At 40.7% G+C, this 22,603-nt stretch overlaps 1 protein-coding gene across 1 annotated transcript in view; it reads left to right on the forward strand.

The window, feature by feature from the left end:
• The first annotated feature begins 986 nt into the window (after positions 1–986).
• TRPM5 (transient receptor potential cation channel subfamily M member 5) overlaps positions 987–22,603 on the forward strand; it is a 34,681-nt gene continuing 13,064 nt past the window's right edge. Inside the window, exons 1-14 of the mRNA XM_056492399.1 lie at positions 987–1,181; positions 2,120–2,300; positions 3,523–3,689; positions 6,368–6,548; positions 8,448–8,512; positions 10,178–10,369; positions 11,601–11,703; positions 12,562–12,680; positions 13,317–13,667; positions 15,684–15,815; positions 16,768–16,891; positions 18,337–18,482; positions 19,211–19,323; positions 20,654–20,746. Coding sequence (XP_056348374.1) covers positions 987–1,181; positions 2,120–2,300; positions 3,523–3,689; positions 6,368–6,548; positions 8,448–8,512; positions 10,178–10,369; positions 11,601–11,703; positions 12,562–12,680; positions 13,317–13,667; positions 15,684–15,815; positions 16,768–16,891; positions 18,337–18,482; positions 19,211–19,323; positions 20,654–20,746 — 2,162 coding nt within the window. The remainder of the gene's footprint in view (positions 1,182–2,119; positions 2,301–3,522; positions 3,690–6,367; positions 6,549–8,447; positions 8,513–10,177; positions 10,370–11,600; positions 11,704–12,561; positions 12,681–13,316; positions 13,668–15,683; positions 15,816–16,767; positions 16,892–18,336; positions 18,483–19,210; positions 19,324–20,653; positions 20,747–22,603) is intronic.

Genomic DNA, 22,603 nt, shown 5'->3' on the forward strand with positions numbered 1-22,603 from the left:
AGAATGCAAGCAGCTGCAGTGAAGCAGCCGGGATACAGGCTCCCAGGAGCCTTCCCAGCCCAAGGGAACAGCTGGAGGGCTTGCTCCCTCTGCTGGAGCATCCTAACAGACCCACAAGAGACCTGCCAGCGTGACCCCCAATCCCACAGCAAAGCTCTCAGACTAGGAAATTAAAATTAAAGCACTGTTGATTACCATCGCTGGTTTAATGTCACAAAGATTTTTTTTTTTTAAGACTATGTAGTTCAACATGCAGCTGAAGGCAGAGGGGAGAGAGCTATTTCATTGGTTTTGTTTTGAAAATAATCAAATATTTGAAAATAATACAAACAAGTTCAAATCTGTATTTTTCAGATCATAATTCAGTCAAACTGGAACATAGGAAAAGCAGGCAGACTTTTCCAGCCTCATGTAAAGCAGATGAGCAGCCCTTGCTGTATGACCTTTGCTCTAGGACAGCCTGGCCCTAAATGCTTGGGCTCACAAATAAATGGCCTGCTCCTGCAGGAAGCAGAGAGTGCACCTGTGCTACAGCATCTGCAGACAAACACAACGTCAGCACGGGGTTATTTGGATCCACTTCAGCTGAGACAGGGCAGGGCAGCACGAGGCAGTGACAGCAAGAAACCATGACTCAGACTGACACTGCTCCACTCTTGCTTCGAAGGGCTGGTGTGGCTGAGACTCCTCTTCCTCTTTTGTAGAATCAGGGTCACCTTTGGGCTCTGACATTGCAGGATCTTGCAGTTTGCAACTCAGCTTTCTGCCTGCTGAATGAGAGTTCAGGAAGCCTCATTCCTTCATACCATAGGTTACCTGGTGTTGGTGTGGAATCTGCCTTCTTCTGTCTACAGCATCTGACATTTGGTACAAAGACCTCCAATTTTAGCTAAACATTACATGCATGATGGTAAAAAAAAGTAAAACATTTGACCAAAAACTCATCTAGATTAATTTTCATGGATGTTGTGGCCTCTCCAGTTCAAATGGCTTCTCATTTGCCAACTTTCTGTCATCCCAGTGAACACCTTGGTCCACTGGAGCTCAATCACCTTATGAATTCAGTGGAGGAAATGGAAACCAAGCTCTGCAGCAGTGACAAAGAGGAAGCTTTCAAAAGAGAATTACCCTACTGCACAGGAGAAATAGACTTCACAGCTTCTGGGAAGAAACATGCAAAGGTGAGGAGTTTTATTCCTTTTACAGTACTGCTGTTGTTCAGCTGTTACTTCTTAGCAGACAATGAGGATCAATGTGGAGAGAGTGAGGCACCACATTATACCCCAGGTAGGGACCATGCCTTCCTGAGCATGAATGTGGTCTAAAACATGGCCTTTTAATATTCAGAAACCAATCACTTGATTAGCAATTACATAGTACAAGTACAGGTGATCACTTTTCCCTTTAAAAGAAAAATCAATTATGTGCCCTGCTTCCTTCCTTTTGTATCCTTTCCCTAGTTTAACCCACCAAAAAATAATCACTATGGATTTTTACATGTTAAGCACACTTTTGAGCTGCTCCAAGGTTTTCCTTCAAGTTCTCTCTCTGTTCTGCTGATGTGCAGAGAGGGTTGTAAATGGACTAACCCACCTCCTCACTAGTCCCATGCACAAGTTAGTACTAGAGCAGAAGGAATTCCTAGTAATTCCTGAAATCTGCCTCAAGGTTTTGTTTCATCATAAAGCAGAAAACCAAAATATATACAGAACTGGAAGAAGCAATGGAGTCATGTAACATGTCCTCAAAAAACAAATATGAAATCAGGTAAATATTTCAGCTTTTGCAGAAAAAACAAACACCTACAAAATATGTTGGCTTTGCTAGGCTGCCATGAAACTGAAGGCAGCTCAAGAGGAAGATCTAAGGCAGAGTGTGATTTGTCAGTCTGCAACACAGAACTGACCCAGGGAACTGACCCAATTAATGAGGTAGCAATTATACAGAACTCTGCCAAATTAATTCAAGTATTTCATTCTTTGTCAAATCTTACTCAAATAATTGTTTCTTAAATATCCAAGTTGGTGATAATTTCCCACTGCATTTACCACGAAGAGGCTCTTTACTTTATCTTTCTGTCCTGTTGTCATTCATTGGGGTTTTCTTGTGTTTGTTGAAGTTTATGAAGGTCCAGAGTACCATTCACCCTGGAATTATATTTGAAGTCATGCTGAACAAATGGATGCTACCTGCTCCCAATTTGGTAATTTCTTTAGTAGGGGGAGAAGAAAATTTTCAGATGAAGCCTTGGCTACGGGACACCTTAAAGAAAGGATTTATAAAGGCAGCTGAAAGCACAGGTGAGTGCTTTAGGCTTTAAAGAATGAATTTGTATTCCTGATGGATTCTCACACCTAGCCTCCCCTAGTGATCAGGTAATGACCAGACTGGGCCTGCTCACATGATAATTTTTGAAAATTCAAGACTTTGCTGAATGCAGCCTACACATAAATAACTTTGACAATGAAAGTGATTGTATTACAGTAGCAAAAATAAGTAATTTCAAAGCAAATTACTCTGGGTAACCATTTCTGAAGTGTAAAATTACCTGATATTATTCTTGCAGAGGTGACACTAGAAAGAGCATCAAGATGGGACCAAATACAATTGCCCCTCTTTTGTGCCATAACAAAATAATTCTGAGGAGAGCAGAGCAATTTGACTTCAACAAGGGTGAATTCAGGTCAAAAATAAGAATGTCTGCATTCTCACCTGCAAAAATACAGTGAAAATCTGTGAGCATTTCACACCAAGCTCGTGGTTTAGCTTCACTGTTCCAGACAAGACTGTAGCAGTTTTTGTACTGAGACAGCCCAGTACCTTTTGGTGCTTTTGTGCCACACAGATATTCCCTATCTCCATCTGCCTTCTGTACTTCAGAAGCCGCATCAAGATCCCAAATTTCTTTGTGTTACTTATTTGGAAAAGGCCAGCTTGCTGTTTACCTAGGGTTCTCCAAATTCCTTGTCACTGTAACAACACTGCTGTAAATTCTGTTATCCTGAAGACTTCACTCTTCACACAAGAACAGGAGGAAGAACTCCAGATGAGGCAGGTTATGCCTGAGCTCTTCTGCTAAGAGTTAATTGCATGGGACTGTTCAGTTGTTCAAGTCAACAACTTTTCCCTGACTCTGTCCCTTTCCCTTCCTTGTAACCCACTCAGACCTGCCTGGTACAGGGATGTTTCTGCTCATATGTAGACAGTGAGTAACTCCAGAGTGGACACAGCATCCTTGATGAGCATATTAACATCAGAGTAACGATGACAATGTTGTATTCACATGATATGTGAAGAACCTTTGCTCGAGCTCATAATTCCTTCTCGTTTTCCTTATTAAAGTCTTGTGAACTTTGCATGTATTTTAATTCTAAAAGTTATAGTCTATCAATGTCTTCACTTTATCTAGTTTTGTTTTTTTTTTAACACTCCCTAAATCCAGTGCTGTAAGTAATATTACTTGACACACAAACACATTGCAATGCAAAGAAATTACCTAACTGCTTTTGAAAACGATTTCAGGTGCCTGGATTTTCACCAGTGCTCTGCGTGTAGGAGTAACAAGACACTTTGTGCAAGCAGTCCGAGACCTTGCCCTGGCCAGCACCTCATCCACACTGAGTGTGATTGCCATAGGAATAACTTCCCTCAGGGAAATCCAGCACAGAGAAATTCTGGATAACACAAAGGTACTTTTCTCTTATTCTATTGCTCGGATACAAACCGCACCCTTGCAAAATTTGTGAGCACTTGGCAGAACAGCTTTGATAAAACTTTAAACAAACAAACCCATTGGGGTTGAAGCTGAGTTTTGGGAGGAAACAGAAGCAGAGCTGAGGGATTGCTGGATGGTTCTGTGCTGAGCCCAGTGGGTGGCAGCATTAGGCATAGCCCAGCGAGCAGCACAGGGCTGAGCACCAAGAAAATACTCTGGAATAAGGGACTTCTCTTGTACTTCTCCCTTGCCCACTTTCTGCAGAAGCACTTACTCCTAGCTATTACAAAAATACTGCAAAAAGCATATTTTATATTATGGGACACCAGATATAAATATTTCAGGACAAATTTTTCTTTAAGTAGCCACTGAATTGGTATTTAATACATGGAAACTTGCTCAATACAGCAGGTCAAAAATACCAACCATGCAGGATTTCACCTAGTTACAGGGAGCTCTAAGGAATTCTCAATTTGAGTCAAGGGGATCAAAGTTCTTGGGAAGTAAACAAAAACAATACACCAACAAATAAAAAAAACCTCACCCAACAAAACTGTTGCTGCTGAATGGATGTAGAAGTGGAGACAAAAAAAAAAAATAGCATTCCCTTCCTGTCACTGGATATACAGTCTGTCCTAAGTAGAGTATAACAATAAAATAGGTGTTTAATGACAATGAATGACAGTTTGACTTCCCTGCAGAAGCTAAGAAACAAATGACAGAGACAGCTCTTTGAATTCACACCTAGTTGTTCTCTCACACAGGTCTGGAAGTACAAGCTAGAAGCTGAGAGACTGCTAGACCATACCAGCAATTTTTCCTTTTATTTATTTTTTTATTTTTTTATTTTTTTAATTTTTTTTTTTGGCCAATGACAGCTACCTGTGTGCTGTACCAGGTGGAACCCTTTAGCTGGAAGACTTTAACCTATTTGTGTGGCAACAGGGCCAAAAGGGCCTCAAAGGAAAGAATTCTGTTCGTTGTGTTTGTGAATTTTGTTCAGGAAAGTTTGCAAATGCCAACTATTTCACCTCCCTTCTAGGCTGAGTGATCAAAATGCATCTGGATCTTTCCCTATCAGCAGCTACAAAACAAGTGCACTCTCTTTTCATTTTCTCCCCCTCCACCAAAGCCCAAATTCTTTGTCAAGGGATATTTTGCAAAGAGCGTTCCTGACCCTGTGACTTCTGGCACAGCTCCCACCCAAAGATATTTTGGATTTTAGTCAGTAACTTTAAGACTAAGACAAAGGAACTACAGACAGGGATGTTGATGTAAACCCAACTCTCTTTACACTTGGCACTAACACAAGCAGCTTGTTGTATAAAATAGAGCTAACAACCCACACTAGCAAGGAGGAAAACAAGCCCTGGGATCAGTGGATCCCTCCCATCTCTTCTGTGTTAATTGCATGCTTTAAACATCATTGAAAGATCAGTTCCACATTTTCAGAGAATAAAGAGGAAAATCCCCAAGGGCCTTTTTCAATTGGTTGTTGTGCCTCCAGGTCCTAATCAAGGGCCAGATCTTTAATGAGGAGGTTTAATGTTACATGGCAGCAGAATAGAGGCACGCCCTCTGTCAAAGCAAAATCTGAGGGAAATTATGTCAAGAAGCTTTCCCCAAGGAATGAGAGACAGAGAAGGAAGTGAAAGAAATTAGTGGCACTCGCTGCTCATAAGAAACATGCAAGTTTACTGCTTTTGGGTGTGGGGAAAATGCAACACACAGTGACAACTGCCAGGCTGGCAGTCTGAGCTTAGCCCAGCAGCACTGCAGAAACTGGAAAAGAGGCAGGATAGAAGGAAATGCAGATTTTGAACAGTTGTGGTAATCTATCTGCTTGCCAGAGGACAATGATTATGAAAATGAAAAAGAATGATCAGACATTTACAGCCTGGAATGATGTATAAAAGTGGATGGGCAACAGAGAGAAAGAAAGGTGTATTAAGAGAGAAAGGGGAGTTTGAAAAAGTGCACTTATAGACGCCCATGTGTAGTGCAATATTTAGAACAAAAGATTGTAGCAATTGCTCTGCTCTACCTAGAAGATGAGCTTATACAAAAAACAAACATTATTAAACAATTTAAACGTACAGCACCACTCACCCAAAATAAAAGTATTCCCCTTTCTAAAATCTGTCTGCCACTCTCTCTTTCAAAATGCAATTTCCAAACTGAGAATAACCATCAGATTTCATATGACTCTCTCAATTAAGTGAAGCTGTGTATAAATTGACAGGAACATGGAGCAGGCTAACTCATTCACTGGCCTAAACATGGACAAAGCACGACTGAAATTAATAGTTTGCCCTCTTCTCACCAGCTGAGGCTTCACATCTCCACACACAATTATCAGGTCTCATGGCCCCTTTTCCATTTGTCCAATAAACTGTTCCAAAACCTGCATTCCAGAGATGATGATTGGTATCACTATATTTTGCAGAGGGAAACTTCAGGATTCCAGCTATCAGTCCTGCCAGATCTGGCATCTTCCAGAAGGAGTAGATTTTCTGTTTTCACTCTTTTTTAAGAGTGTCTCACAGATGGTGAGCTGTGCCAGGTGCAGAGTGCACAGGAATGGAGAGGAAGGATATTAAAACACGGGCTGGGCTTTGCAGAGAGCACTGACATCTCCCCTCCTCTCTCCAGGCTGAAAGCCTTGTACACTACCAGTCAGATGACAGCACCCAAGGCCCACCCTACTCCTTGGATCACAACCATTCCCACCTGATTTTGGTGGAGCACAGCTCACCAGAGGAGCTGGATGGAAGCACCGAGCTCCGCCTCAGCTTGGAGAAGCACATCTCAGAGCAGCGCACGGGATACGGGGGTGAGAGCTCCTGCAGAGACCCCTAACCTCAATAATAATGTAATACTGACAGCACAGCTAACTCCAGCTCTCAAACCAGACCCTGCACAGGCACAGGCAAGAGCAAGCCAACACTTCTGTCACCGTGTGAGAGGCAGACGATGGTAACGTCTCGAGTTGAGAGCTGCTCTTTGAACCAAAAATCTGCACTTTTATTGCAGCTCAGAGCTGATCTTCAAAGGCTCAAATTGCCTTAAAAGATAACATATGGAAAATAAGTCCAGCTTCAAGTGCCTTTAGCAGTGGTTCTATGAGATTGATAGTCATTGTTGTATACTTTTATCCCCTCTCTCACACAGGGTCTTGAATTGCTCCCACACTGCAAGAAAAGACTTGTTCCAAAGCCCTCTGAAATATTTAAGCCCTATTTGTTTCAGGATAAAACCTTATCCTGGGTGAACACCATAGCATCTAATGTCCATCTGAATTTCTGTGACCTGTTTTTATAACAAGAACTGAGTATTGGGAAGTCTCCTACTGCTATTGGTGGAAAGAACTCAGCTGTTGAGATAACGCAGTTACTTTACCTTTGTTTATGTCATAAATGCAGTGCTAGCACAGCTGAAACAGGAGGGAGAGCTCACTTGTTCACAGCTGTGTGCATCAGTGGAATATCCATGGAATATCCACTTACACAGCCCATAGGGTATTGATAGCACAGAGAGCACAAATGCACCTGAAGAATCCTTACCTGAGGAAGAATCACAGCCAGGCTGTAAGGACAGCCTGAGGTTGCAGTACTGAGAGTTACAGAGCAGCCTCTTTCTGCTCACAAACCAAATCTGATTGAACAAATCTCAGGGGAACATAATTCTGACAAGGAATGCTGATTCATATGACAGATATTTTGCTGGAACATACTGAATTCAGTGTTATCTTCTATAAACAAAACCAATGTCCTTCATTTAAGCTCATGTATAAACAAGCTGAGCAAAGCTGTGTGGCTCTACTGAAGTAAAACATTTTAATAAGGTCATGCAGAATCTCCCTAATAAAAAAAAAAAAAAAAAACCAAAACAAACACCTAAAAATCTTTTAGAGGAATTTTTTTGTATACTGAATATTCTTTACAACTGAGATTTTTCTAGATTCACAGTGTAAAGTCAGAATCCATCTGACCCTCCTCTGGCTAAATTTTATCTAAATCTCTGGCAAATTAAAATTATTTGTAGCCTTAACCATATTTGAGGAACCTTTGTAGTCCCAGAGGTCACTCTTCAAAGATCATCACCTTAGAGAGGTGTGACAATGCCATGCCATTCACTGAAACAAGTTAAGTTTATTGCCAACCATATCCTGGCTCCAGCTCAGTCCAACATCATCTCTGCAATCATCACAAAAGAGATACAACAAACAGCAAGTAGGGATCTGTACTGAGTTTTGGGAGATCTACAAAGGGAAACATCAAAAAATTGTTTGAACCAAATGCCTTTTATCTTCCAGCTGAAAGAGGCATTCATCTCTTGATGTTAATGTTTTGACTGAGCTCCTTCAGGCCAATCTGTCACCTTTGGATTACAGAGTTTAGCATTTACAGTAAAAACCATCCAAACCTATGTGGGAAGACAGCTTAGGACAGGGATCCTGACCTCCTTTCTTCCCCTGATGCCATGACATGTTAAATATTTAATCAGCATTTCTTTTAAAAGTATCAGGCTGTGTTATTATTAATCAACACACCAGGCTGTGCTGAATGAAACTTCAAGCTGTTTAAACAGAGTAATAAACAATATATGGTTCCTATCAACTCTTACCTGACTCATCTCATCCTACCCTTGAAATATTTTCAAGGGGTCAGCAAAACAGCAATAGATTTGTGAAAGCTGTTACTTTTTAAAAATGAAACCCTCTCTTTCACAGGAACAGGTAGCATTGAGATCCCTGTGCTTTGCTTACTGGTAAATGGAGGACCAGGCACACTTGAGGTAAGAAGCTGTTTTCAGCTTTAGAAAAATAAATTAACTGGTGCCAAGTAATTAATGGAAAATCTGGCTGAATGACAAACACATCTATTGGCACTTCACATAAAGTCTAATTTCACATCTAAAGTCTAATACACCATTAAGAACTGAGTTCTGTTAATATTAATTTGACAGTATTTGTTTGGGAGAAATATTTACTTTTGAATATGCACCAGCTGATCATTAAAACTCCAATTGCCAGCTTGTCCAGTGGGAAGAAAGAACACAAACCCAAAACAAACCCACAGAAACCAGCTCCAGATCTAGGGAAACAGAAATAATGTGCTATTGCTTGAGAACATGCACAGAAAAAGAGAGTAGACAGGAGTGTTGCCTGATCATAATCCCAAATCTCCTTCAGCAAAGGATCAGTTTTGATTTTTGCCTGAGTGGTTTTACAATTTGAAGAACCTATTAACAAGGAGATTAGTCTTTGATTTTTATTCTATTTTACTTTTCTTTTTTATAATGCTCTCAGTCTAGAAAACCTTTTGAGAGACATAATTTAACTATAATTTAAAGTTTCCAAGTGTTGAGATTGTGACATGCAAGCTGGTAACCCCTTTCCAGAATAATGAATTTTTCCTGGGGATGTTTTCTAGTTTCATTTTTTTGTATGCTGTCATAACTTTTGTCAGCTGGACTAAAACACACACTCATATTAGAAATCTCACTGTTTAAACAAAGATTATGTTACCTCATGAGCTTGCTTGCTTGCTTTCATGAGAAGCTAAATATTGCAGAGTTTCCTATATCTTTGGTTTAGAAAAATCCCATGTTATGATGTGTAAATCCTCTTTTCAAAGTTTTACAGAACAGTGTGACTGGAAGACAAAGGAGTTACTGGAGTTACTCTAAACTGACATGGGAATGGAGCACTGCCCATGCTTTTTTAGAATCCCAATTTCTTAAATGGATTTCTTAAAATGGATAATACACAGCAGAGACTACAAACAGTTTTTAAAAACCTCAATACCTAAACTAAAGAAAAAAGCCCTGCACCACAATTGAATCAATGCTGTCTTCTATAATTCCAGAGGAAGAAAGAAACTGGCAGTAGACAGTTTTGCAATTATGGAGCCATGGCCTCTGCTTTCCTCTCTCAACAACTTGCCTGACTCATTCTAATTACACAAGTAATACAATTAGTAGCCTTTAACTCTTGTAGTTGCTATGATTCAGTGGTTTTTTTTTTTCTTGTAGCCCAATGTTGTATTCCCACAGGCAAATTCCTGATTTTCAGAACATACTGCCAGGTTTAGCAGACAGAAAAAAAACCTCCAGAACTATAAAAAAAAGCCTGCTGATAATTTCTGTACAAGGTTACTCTTGCACTTGACTGTGCTGAAACAGACACTTCAAGGAAAAAAAGGTCAGGGTCAAAGAAATTTTATGCATTATTTGTCCAAATCAGTTGCTTAGCTACTCAGCAGATGTGTCATGAAAAGAAGCATAGTCAGAGGCCTATGCATGATTCCAAAAATCCTAATAGCTTAGAGGAGTCTGGACTGATTCCACAGTGAATCTGACTTAGCTATACATTTATTCCTGGTTTGCTAGAAGTCCTTCTTTTGAATAACATTTTCTTTCTGCTTATGAATTCTAAAAATGTCCTGTTTTAAACCACAGAGAATTTGCAGAGGGCTGGAAAATTCTGCTCCCTGGCTTATCTTAGCAGGGTCTGGAGGTACAGCTGACATCTTGGCTGCATTCATGAATGACCCACAGCTTGTCGTGCCAGAGGCTGTTGAAAAGCAATTCAAGGAGAAATTCCCAGCGGAGAGCTTCTCGTGGAAGGACATTCTCCAGTGGACAGTGACAGTGAGTTCATGTGTTTGATAAGTCACCATGTGCTGCTCAGAAGTCTTGGGAGCTCCAGAGCTTTGACGCTGGTGTCACAGAATGCCTCTCTAGCATTACAAATCAAGTGGTCATTTGATCATGCAAACTACTTTGTTGCCCCAGTAACCCATCTGAACACTTAGGGCTCTGTCCTTCCTCAATCACTTCCTCCAGTAACAGCCAGCATCCAGGAATCTGACAGTCCTTCTGCAGGACACGAAGCATTATTTATATCCACAGCTGTGGAGCTTGTGCAGCTGTGAGAGAAGAGACCTGATTCATGGTCTACAGCTGTCAAATGGAAACCTCGTTGTGGATAAGCATGAATAAATTAAATGCAGCGTGTTTAGAAATGATCCTATCTATTGTCAGTTACTTGTTCCTTAAGTATTATTGTTCTTAAAACAGAAAGGAAGATTCAGAGATCTTCTTTAGTCTTTGTCTTGGGGTACACTTGCATAAGCCTTTTAGAAACAAATACCCACTCTGAGATTGTCCTTGTGGGAAGGGTGAAGAACACTGGGTGCCTCTGAGATAATCCAAGTCCACCTGACCTGGCCCACTACTTCTTCTGTGCATTCCCTGCCATAATCCTCAGCTTTAAAAATTCATACTAATTCCATTAGGAAGAACTTTGCCAGATCACTAACCAAAGGGGATGAAAGGCAATAGAAGCAATATTGCCAGAGGCTCACAAAGTGCAGCTGCACTGCAAGAAAGAAAACTCAATAAACAGAGGAGCAGAAGGAAAGAGCACTGTATATATATCAATATTTGAGGACTTTTACTCAGAGAAGAGTTAGAGACTATGCTTTTAAATAAACAACTCAGAGGGAAAAACTTAAATGTCAAAGCAGGATGAGGTAAAATGAAACTAGTGGTATGCTGGCTATAACACGACTTTGAGTCAAATAAGAATGTAAATTAAGGAAGGATCTTTAATTAAAGCACTGCTCTGGTCTAGGATATCCAAGTTCTGCTCCTCCTATCCTGGTAGGTCACTTGGAAAAGGCAGTAACTCCCTCCTTGCTTTAGGAGTTATTTATATATGTGAAACTAACAATATTGGCCTTCTTGCCAGACCTCAGCTTTGCAATAAGAACATAAGTTTTTGGGAAATACTGTATGGGTGATCTCCACTGGGCATTTGGGCACTAATGAACATCCCAAGGACAATGTGTAAAATTCCTTTTGTTTCCACTGCAAATAGATTCAGACCATTATTTCACACCAGCATCTTCTAACTCTGCACAACTTTGAGCAAGATGGTTCAGAAGAACTAGACACAGTCATTTTAAAAGCTTTAGTAAAAGGTAAGATACAATAAACAAGCACTGTAATGTTTGTCTTATTTGACTTCTATGCCATAAACATATTTCCTTTTTTTCCAATGCAAGTTCAGTTGACTGTTGGATCAGATTTCATTTCTGATGCACTGTTCTTTTGTTTGTTTATTGACAAATTAACTGTGGCAGTTACTGTAGCTGTTGTAAATTTCCTTTTAATTAGTGTTTGCTTTTTAATCTCATGCTATAGTATGGTACTGTTTTAGTCATTCCTTTATTTCACTACTTCCTTCTCTTAATAACAGAGGCTATAAAATAACTGAAATATACTGGAGCAATATATTATTCCAATTAAACCATTAAAAACACCACGAAAACAAAACCAAAACCCACAAGTAGAACAAACTGCCTTTGTTTCAGAAACAATCAATTTCTCCTTTAAGAAATCTCCACTATATCTTTTGAAAGAAGACATTACATGCTGCCATCTATTTCAGTTTCTGTTAGCTTAAACTTAGCATGGGAGGGGAAAAAAAAAAAAAAAAAAAAGACATTCTGTTCCTGATGCGCTAATTGACACAAGGCAAAAATCAACAGCCAGTCCTGTCCCCTGCTTTCTGCAGGGCAGTGTTCCTCTTAATACCCAACAGCCATTTAAACTTAATGCTTTTAATAGAGTTCATCTAGAAAAAAAAAATAACATTTTTGAATATTAATGTTTCTTAATTTAGGAAAACATTTTTGTGAAGGGTTTCTGGTTAAGCAACCCACAGATCTGTGACAGCTGAAGGAGAACTTGCATTGCTAATCAAAATACCAATACTGTATTAAATTAAACATAACTGTGAAGTAATGACTTTATTTGCATTTCCTCTTCTCTTCCAGCCTGTAAAAGCCAGAGCCAGGAGGCTAAGGAATATCTGGATGAACTGAAGCTGGCAGTGGCCTGGAATAGAGTAGACATTGCTAAAAGTGAAATATTCAATGGTGATGTGGAGTGGAAGGTACCAGGATTTTTGCCTTAGAGGACACTCAGTGCATGTTCCAATGTGTACAGGACACTGGAACATCCCAAAAGGTGGCTTCAGTTTTTAGCACTGCCTGCAGACTCTGCTAAGAGATTGGGCTGGGGTATTGTGCTTCCTGAGGCTGTTTTTGGCCCCCTATATGATTTTGGCCCCCTATATGATAATGGCCAAAGACAGAGGAATAACTCAGTGGTCATCATCTCTTTCTTGAGCTGTTTGAGAGCAGATTTTTCCCCCCTTTCTGTATACACCTTTAGAGCAAATAAGCCAAAGTTTACAAAGCACAAGAAGCAGGCAGGTATTACTGTTAGAATGTGAAAAATCACTGTTTTCAACTGCTGTATAAATACCCAGGGTGGGTACCTCACACTGAGTCCCACAGCATACAATTTATGTTGATGTTTTAATATTAATGATGGCACAGACATTTTGTCAGAGAAAAGTGAAGAGTTCCACCTCCTTCTCATTGCACTCACTGTTGACTGCTGGAAAACAAAATTTGCATGTCCTCATGCACATTTAAATTTTACCTCTCTCTTCATCACTCATCCATGATTACCCCCAAAAATTTCCCTTTTTGTTTTTTTATTTTTTCCCCTTTCATCAATCTAGTCCTGTGACCTGGAGGAAGTGATGATGGATGCTCTGGTCAACAACAAACCAGAATTTGTAAAGTTATTTATTGACAATGGGGCTAACATGTACGAATTCCTGACCTACAGTCGTCTGCAGAGGCTCTACTGTTCCATTTCTCAGAAATGTCTCCTCTATGAACTTCTCCTGAAGAAACATGAAGAAAGCAAACTGACCTTGGCAGGGCTCACTGGTCAGCAGAGAAACGAGCAGGAGGAGATCTGCCCCCTCTTCACTCTGAGTGAGGTCTCCAGAGTTCTCAAGGATTTTCTTCATGATGCATGCAAAGGTTTCTATCAAGACCTCAGACATGGAGGCAAGAAGAAATCAGTGAGTCACATCTTTGCATCGTAATTCTGCTCCCCTCCAATCCAGAATCTGTGCAATTTTAACTAGGTTCAGTCTTTGGGGTGGGGCAGGGAACAGATTTAGTTAAAGATGCATGGGGAATACAAATCAGATTTGCATTTGCATTTACTAAGGTGCAATCAGACATAAAAATAGTGGTCTGGAAAGGCAATTTTTTCCTAGGAGAAAGAAAAGCAGGCAATGGAGATTTTCAATCCCAGGTCTGGAAACATTCATCTTTGTACACAAAACTATTCTCAGATTTATACTCTGCATGAGTAAACCATGCTCAGATATTGATATTCAATAATATCCAGTATTTGATATTTGCCTTTAGATCATTTTAGTCTTTTTATGGAGTGCCAGAACACAGAGCAAGAAATAGGAACAGTTGTGTGGCATGGTCCTGGCAAGTGTGCTGACACCAGATGAAAAGGATGACATGTGATGGTGGTACCAACGTGGAATGTCTATAATCCAGAGGGGTACAATAAATGCATCATCATTTTTGCAATTTGACAGTGTATTTAACATTAAAATGCCTAAGTACCAAAGTGCTTGCAAAAGCATTGAAATAAGTTTGGGTGCAAGGTTTTAAAACAAAGATGTATAAAGAAATTCCATTAGGGTTCAGTTTCAGACCAACTAAACAATTAAGCCTTTTGGTATTTGTCAAGTTCTAACTACACCTAAAAATTGTTAAAACTAGAAACTCATTTTAAAAAAACATATTATTTTTAAGAATAAATAGCTTTTGCTTTGATAAAGCCTAGCTAAATTAATTAGTAGTATGAAAAGTTAAGTTTGAATCTACTCAGGTTTTCTTCACTCACAAGGATGAACAACTTGAGACTATACCTCTGAAGCCACTAAGCATACTCCAGACTTACAAACCTGACAGAAATAAAAATTTGCCCCCAAAGCCTGACTTGACCTTCCTGGCCTTTGGCAGGAAGAGAGCTAAAGCCCAGTGCTGTAAATAAGGCCCAATTCAGAGATCAGCTCCTGCTGCCTACCAGCTTTTCCCTTTTAAAGCTTCTTCCCTTGGCTGAATCCCATTATCATTGGCAACAGAAAGATCATCACAGTACTGGTGCTGCCAAACTCTGTCTCTTTTTTCAAGCTGGAACTAGTGGTTACAAAGACAGATGAGACTTTTAAGGTATTTGTCTCCTGTGAGGTTTTCAACACAATTTAGTTGATTCAACAGCTCACTACAAACTAAAGAAACACACCCCAACAGCCCCCAAAAGTGCCATTAAAATAAATTTGAACACAATCTCATAATTTAAATGATTGAAAAATATATTCTCACAAAAACCTGTTTAATTAAGAATAAATACACCCTGGCTGCTTCCAACCAACACAATAGATAAAAAGCTAGTTTTAAAATATACTTGAAACTCAGAACTTGACCTAAGTGGCTCCACTTCCTCTAGACAGGTTTTTATCAAGTGCTACAGGAATAAGCAGTGTTCTACTTAAACTGCTCCCTGCATGAGGGAAAGGTTTCTCAAAGGAAAGACTAAAAAGGGGCATTGATGTACTCTATTCTTGTCTCATACAGGGCCTTGGCAAGATTTATTTCTGATGAAATAAAATGCCTTTTGTTCCCTTTTCTCTGAAGCCATGTCCTCTGTGGCAGCTGAGCAGAGCCTGATATAATTGAAGGCAAGCTCAGATTAGTTAATCACAGGTTTGTCTTGTCTGATATTACACACCAGTGATGAAAACCTGATCTTAACAAAGTCAAGGAAATCTTTAGCACTGGCTTCAACAGAGTCACCATTTCATCCAGAATGTTCTCACACCTATTGGGTTATATTGGGGACACAAGGATCCTGTAACTCAGCACAGAATGAGCTCATTGGCTTTTGGTCCTACTGAAAAGTCCAAGAAATATGGAGTGTAGAGTGAGGCTGAGAGCATCTTGGATAGTGCTATTTGCATGGAGAGAGACTGTGAATCGGGTTTTAAATTCTACACGCCGTATTTCAGGACAAAACGAACACAAAGCGATTACCTGGGCCCTTGGACATGAACCAGAAAAGCGAAAATCCTTGGAGGGATTTGTTTGTGTGGGCAGTACTACAAAACCGGCACAAGATGGCAAACTACTTCTGGGCTATGGTAAGCTCTGAGCTGTAGCTGCTTGGGGAGAATAGCGGCACATTTCAAGTTTACGAGATGCTTTTTCTCGCAGCCTTGCAGCTCCGATGACAGGTAGGTTTGTTTCCAAAACACGGGCGGTGGCATTTATGGAGCAGGGCAGGTGTACATCAGCCCAGGCTGCAGCTCGGCTCCCCGCCTGCCCCCAGCCGCGGGTTTGGTGCCTGGCACAAAGGGCAATTGTGGGTCCAGGGAAGAGGGAGCACGGCAGCATCCTTGCGTGCTGGGTGCGCTCCCCGCGCTGAGCTCCGGCACAATCGGCTCCTGTTGCACATCTGGGAGCGCCCTGCCCCGGACACACACACAGCTCCCGGCTCCGTCCCGACCCTGGGGCAGCATCTGGCTGGGTGCTGTGTGTGCGTGCGGGCACATCGGCACCGACGCTTGTCTGTCTGTCTGTCTGTCTGTCCGGCTCTGCCAGCTGCGCTCCCTCCTCCAGCTCCGTCACCGCACAGCCAGAGAGTGTTGCTCTGTTTCCAGAGAATATCATTCTCCTCTCACTCCTTGGTTGCTATTCCAAACCAGGTCCCTCTAAAAGCCTGCACCCAGAGGTGTCCAGCCTTACAAGGCACAACAACTGCCAATAAAGAATCATGGAACAGTTTGGGTTGGAAGGGACCTTAGGGATCATCCAGCTCCAATGCCCCAGGGATACCCTTCACTAGACAGGTTTGCTCAATATCCCATCCCAGCCTGGCCTCAAGCACTGCCAGGGATGTGATGCGATTTTAATTCTCTAATATCACCCAAACTCTCATTTTGATCAGCATTTTCGATTTTCAAATCTGTATTGGAGGGAAGATTTTTCTTGAGAGGCATGAACTTTTTGCTGTTGGGTGTGTCCCACAGTGGAGCCTTCCCGTTCAGAAATGCCCTCTGGAGGGTGACAGCAGCCCCCCTCTCAATCCTGCAGGGTCGGGAGGGTGTAGCCTCAGCTCTGGCAGCCTGCAAGATCCTTAAAGAGATGTCCCGCCTGGAGACAGAGACCAAAGCAGCCTGCATAATGAAAGAGGCCAAGTATGAGCAGCTCGCTGTCGGTAAGTAATGGCACTTTGTGAATAGCACTGAAAATTAAAGAAGGAGCTGCCATTGGAAGGCAAGCGAGTGAAAAAAAAAATACTGTTTCGGTTGTAAAAGGTCAACTGCCATGAATAATTTAACAGCCTTGCAGCACAGGCAGTCCCAAATATTCAGACACAGAGGAAAGATTTAAAACCCACTCATTCTGGAAAAATCTGTGTTCCAAGACAGGCCCCCTGGGATGCACGGATACTCTCCTGCTGCTTGCTGGTATTTTAATAGTCTGATCTTAGTACAAGGTGTGTTACAGTGATGTGGAAGACAGCATAACCAAAACACTTCCAGGCTCACAGCAAGCCAGCTCCTCCTGCAATATCAAGCTTGCTCTGTAAGGGCCACTAGAGCAACAAGTTTTAAGTTTTGTCATTGCAGCTAAAAATAATTTGAGATTACCTCACCCAGAAGAGGGCCAAGTGCACTGCACACTGCAGTGAGGCTCAGGCTGGCTTTGCAGCACACAAGCTGGCCCTCCCTACAGCAGTCAGACCAGGCATCTGCAATGCTGGAATGCTGAGCCCTCTGCTTGCTTTAGAAACAGATGTGCACATACAGGCTTCTCTGCTCACCTGACTTCAGTCCAATCCACACTTCACTGTGAGGAGAGGGCTTTAGAACATGCCCCACATGGAAACAAGCACAGAGGCTCCTCTCCCTTTGAGACAGTTCATGGAGCAGCTGAAGGCTCATGCAGGTGCTGCTGCATTATTTACACACAGATCACATTTTCCCTTCTTCTCACAGGGCCATTATAATTTACAAAAATTAAAAATCAGGTTCTCATATAATCACAGAGCTCAAGTAATTTAGTCATAGAATTAGGGGGCCTAATCCAATACACAGAACTTCTCCTCCTGGGCTTTGATAAGTATTGGATCAGATCCTCTGTTTTAATTTCTGGCCTAGATTATGCAAAGAAAACTTCCCTTAAGAATGATAAATACCACATCAGCTAGAAAAGATGTCTGTATATCATTTTAAGTGCACTTGATCTTTTTGCCCAGGCTCACAGTGTAACAAGGTGTAGGCTGGCTTAGGAAAGGTATTGAGATAATCAAGTGAATCACTAGAATGGAACAGACACGAGAAATCAGATCTTGTCTAATGAGAAGATCTGGATTTTTTTTTTTTCCTTGGACTGTTTAAATTTATCCTGGTTTCTAAGCTCCAGGAACCAGTTTCTCTGGAAACAACTATGCCATAACACTCCACCAAGCCAAATATTATTTTATGTCAAGTAGCTCTGTCTTAAAATGAAGGACTTGTTGTCTACGAGACAAAGCTGAGCTGCTTGTCTTCCTTAGTCTGTTCAGGAGAGTGAGGACAGCATGACAACTCATCCTTCAAAGTGTAAGAGGATCACCCACGAGATACATTTTTTGTCTGTGTTTCCTTCATATGGCAGAACTGTTTAGTGAATGCTACCACAACAGTGAGGAGAGAGCATTTGCTCTGCTGGTGAGGAAAAATCAGTACTGGAGCAAAACCACCTGCCTTCAGCTGGCCACAGAAGCAGATGCCAAGTCTTTCTTTGCACATGATGGTGTCCAGGTAAGTTTTGCATGCTCCCAGGGCTTTAAGTTGGGTACAGGAAAGAATGGCACAGGAACTGAAAATACAAATGGAAATATTCCCCTATGAATCATTTTTTTGGAGAAGGGGCTCTTCTCTCCCCCTAGCAACAGACAAAGAGGACTTTATACCATGTCCTTGCCAAAGCAGCACAATTCCCCCTTTCCTCACCCTCTCATCCAGCTGGCACACAGAGCAGTGTGCTGAGGAGAAGGTTTAGCCCTTAATCCATCATGTGCTTTTTGCTTTTTATTCCTTCCTTGCTCATAGAGAAGCATCAAAAAGGACTGTAAATCTGCCTGGGGCATAATGAAGCTGCTCCAAGATGTGAGGTAACTCCTTGTTCAGATTCAAGAGAGAGCTCACTGATAAAAGTTAAATTAAATTACTATTCAGCTTGGCTCTCACGACCTGACTTCTCCCTGCATACACAAAGCTAAATTAAGAGTGATGCTGCTTTTATCTCCCAGTGCCTGACTTGGCCTTCCTAAGTACTACAGATGTTCTTTGCTTTGTCCATTTGGCTTGCTGCTCTTTCCACTGGTCTCTGAAAAACTCTTTGCATACTCAACATCTGCAAAAGGACACACAGAGAACCTGTCTGCTCTGAAGCTCTGAGTTTTTCAGAGCCACTGAATATAGGTGTACTTCATCTGCAAGTATCTTTTTGTGACATTAAAGCCATCTTTCCTCTTCTTGCCTTTCAGGCCTTCCTGACAAAAATATGGTGGGGAGACATGTCTACAAGCACAAAGATCCTCAAGTTAATCTGTGCATTCTGGTGTCCTTTCCTAATCTACACAAATTTAATATCATTCAGGTATAAACAAAACTATTTGGGCACAAAACAAAAAATATCCAAACTCAAAATTTCCCCCTGAAGTGATTAAAATGGTAGCATCACCTAATATCACCTAACCAAATCAGTTTTCTACAGGGCTGAGTGATTTGTGTGTCCTGTCCTAGTGCCTGTTGCCACACTTAAAAGATCATGGTTTCACAGAAATCTTTCTATTTTGCACAGTCCACAGGAAAACCTGTTGGAATTCTGTCAGCTTCAGATTCTACACAACAAAGTGTAGAATATCTGCAGCTGTAGCACCATTTGTTTCTAGATTTGGAGATGCCTGGCTCAAACCTCAGTGTCTTATCCAAGGGAAACAGCAAATCACAAAGCATGTTATCAGCCACAAGCCTTGATAACCACAAGTCAAGCTTAAAAACACAAGACTGACATTAAATTATCAGTCAGTCAAAATCAAATTTTTAAATGCAGTGCCTTACAGTCTTAGGTTTTCTTGAAAAAAAGTCCATGCACTATAAATAAAACAAAAAAACCCATACCACAAAAACCAATCAACTAAATAAAACTAAGAAACCAGAAAATAAAAAATGAACAGCCAAGCTGCTCAGATGGTTGTAAAAACTGAGGATCTGAAATTTTAGGAAAACGTCATAACAACTAGAGAATCATATACAAAGCATAAGAATTGGCAATATGAAATGACACATTATTATGAAATACATGTTTCTTAACTCTTAAACTACATAAAAAGAAAGAGAAAAATTTGTTTGGCAAAGCTGACTTAAGATTTGGATTCTGTTTGTGTCACTAAATATGACCTGACTGCCAGATTCACAAATGCATTTAATGTGATATTTTGGCAAAGTTTTAACAGAACAGTCTAAATTATTATACATAATCAAAGCAATCCTTTCCAAATTTCCATTATTTTTTTTTTTTGCCTCCTTTCCCTGGAAATGCAAGAACTGTCACATGTCCCAGACTCTTTCTGGCATTTCCCTTCCTAATTGCTGCTAAGAGTAACTAGGAATGGAGCATTGAGCAATTATCTTCTAAGACTGAGGGGTTTATTTCTGCTCAAATCATAACTAGTTGGAGGAAACTGAGCATCCTACTCCATTTTTGTGAAGCATGCCAATTATCACTTCTCAGTCTTGTAGGTGACTTCAGCCTCCTCCATAAAAATAAACAAAATTTGTAAAGAAAAAGTTTATGTCCTATTTAATAGCTCCCCAACAGAGCAGATCCAAGATAAATACATGCTAGCAGTTCTGTATCAATGCCAATTCAGTAGTGAAAAATGGCTCAGCATCGTCTTTTAACTAATGACTTTATTTCCTTACAGTGAGGAAAAACAGTCAAAAAATGAGCCAGAGCCATTTAGAGAGCTGGACAGTTTGAATTCAGAGAGGACTCTGTTTCTCTCCAGGGAAGATAGGTAAGTTTAAAACCATCAGCTAATGTAACTTTTATGACAACAGCCAAAGAACCCGACATTTTTTGTGGATTAGTGACCAGTTAATGATCTAAGGGGCAGCTGAAGGGCCAAGAAAGTCATTACCCCTCAGGAAGTGCTGTGCCCTTGGATTACTGCTGTTGTTGCTCTCTAAAAGGAATATAGAAAATAAACAGGGATATAGCACTGCTTTAAGGACACACCAGTTTGTTTTTTTCTGAGCGGGTAATTTCTACAAGGAATTGACTTGGGAATCAAACAGCATCTCCTGACATTCCCATCAGCTCATGATGACCAATACTCAGTGGATTTTAGGAAGTTATCAGATGACTGAGCTGAGCAGAAAGAAGGTTCTCAGCAAAACCTTACATCACTGCATGCTTTCTTACAAAGGTGTATCTGCACCCATCACTACCAGGGAATTCTACATTGAGGCAGCTTCTCACACGCTTAATTTATATTTTAACAGATGAGCCCTTATGAGTCAGAGGGAGCATCACTCAAATGGGTAACTGAGCACAAAGGTTCAGTCAGTTGCTTGTGGTCAGTCATAGGTCTTTGATTCAGAACAGAATCTCTCCCTATACCTCTACCACACACCTATCACCTTGTGGGACACCACAAGGATTTAAAGGAAAAGGAAAGTAGACTTTTGATTGGCACAAGTCCTCTTAATGGTTAAGCAGAGCTAAATTGCCACTTAGCTTTTCCATTATTTAAGGGGAACTCCAGAAATACATGAACAGTGGTAGAGAGGAAGCATCAGCTGCTGTATGAAGTCCTGGACCAAGTCAGAGTTATTAGGTTCTATTTTTACCTCTGGCATTTAACTGCTGGTATATTGGAGAAAATCATTAGTTCTTCTCTCTCCCTCCCTAACCTATAAAATAGGTGTAAAAGCATCTGCCTCTTAGGAGCTATCTGTAAGCAATATCACAAAGCACTTCCATATTCTGAGTGCAGCACGGTTTGGTCATTACATTCCACATTCCAATTGGTATTATCCTAGCAATTTATTTTAACAAAGAGGCTCTCTCCCTCCCAGATCTATTTCAGCATCTTACAGTAAAGCTGCAATTATCTGTTTATGATATTAGCCAGTTACCATGGGAATGCATCTCACAATGTCATAAATTGAGAGGTAGTACAGCATCAGGCATATAGAAAAGATTGGCCACAAAGAGAACCTGTTCCTTGTAAAAAATGTATTTAATAATTAGCAAGATTGTCAGAGGAAATTAAAAACCAGTGAAGAGTCATTGTTTGTTTTCTGTGAGCGAAATTGAAAATATACCCTAGTGTGCACATCCTTTGTTGGAGATCAAACTTCTCAGAGTAAGAATCACAAAATTAAAGGTCCAATAACATCCCCAGCATACACAGGAGAGCATTTTATGTGGAAACAAATCCTCACACAAAGATCAAATTGCTACCAAACTTGCATTTTCTGCACAGGATAATTTCCATTGCCAATAGATACCACTTCATGTTCCAAAACACAGCAGAACAGCTGTAGATGTACAGGTCAAATTTCCCTTCAGTTACCAAAATACTTGTGTCATTCCACAACATTCAAAGACTCCCTTAATACATAATTTATGCATTATGTCAACTCTTTTTGCTAAAAGGCTTCTATGTTGCTTTTTTTGCAACTTACTCTAATTTAATCACCAAGGGCACGATGCCAGCTCTGCAAAGGAGCAAGCTATTCATTCTTCAGTAGGTCTATCAGATTGCAGAAAGGATAGTCAGGAAACACAGGCTTCGTACGACCCAGCACTTAGAGACTGGGTCACAAGTTTAAAGTCACAGCAACAAGAACTTAGGCAGGCAAACAGT

This window comes from Oenanthe melanoleuca, chromosome 5, assembly GCF_029582105.1.
Source record: "Oenanthe melanoleuca isolate GR-GAL-2019-014 chromosome 5, OMel1.0, whole genome shotgun sequence".
Taxonomy (NCBI): domain Eukaryota; kingdom Metazoa; phylum Chordata; class Aves; order Passeriformes; family Muscicapidae; genus Oenanthe; species Oenanthe melanoleuca.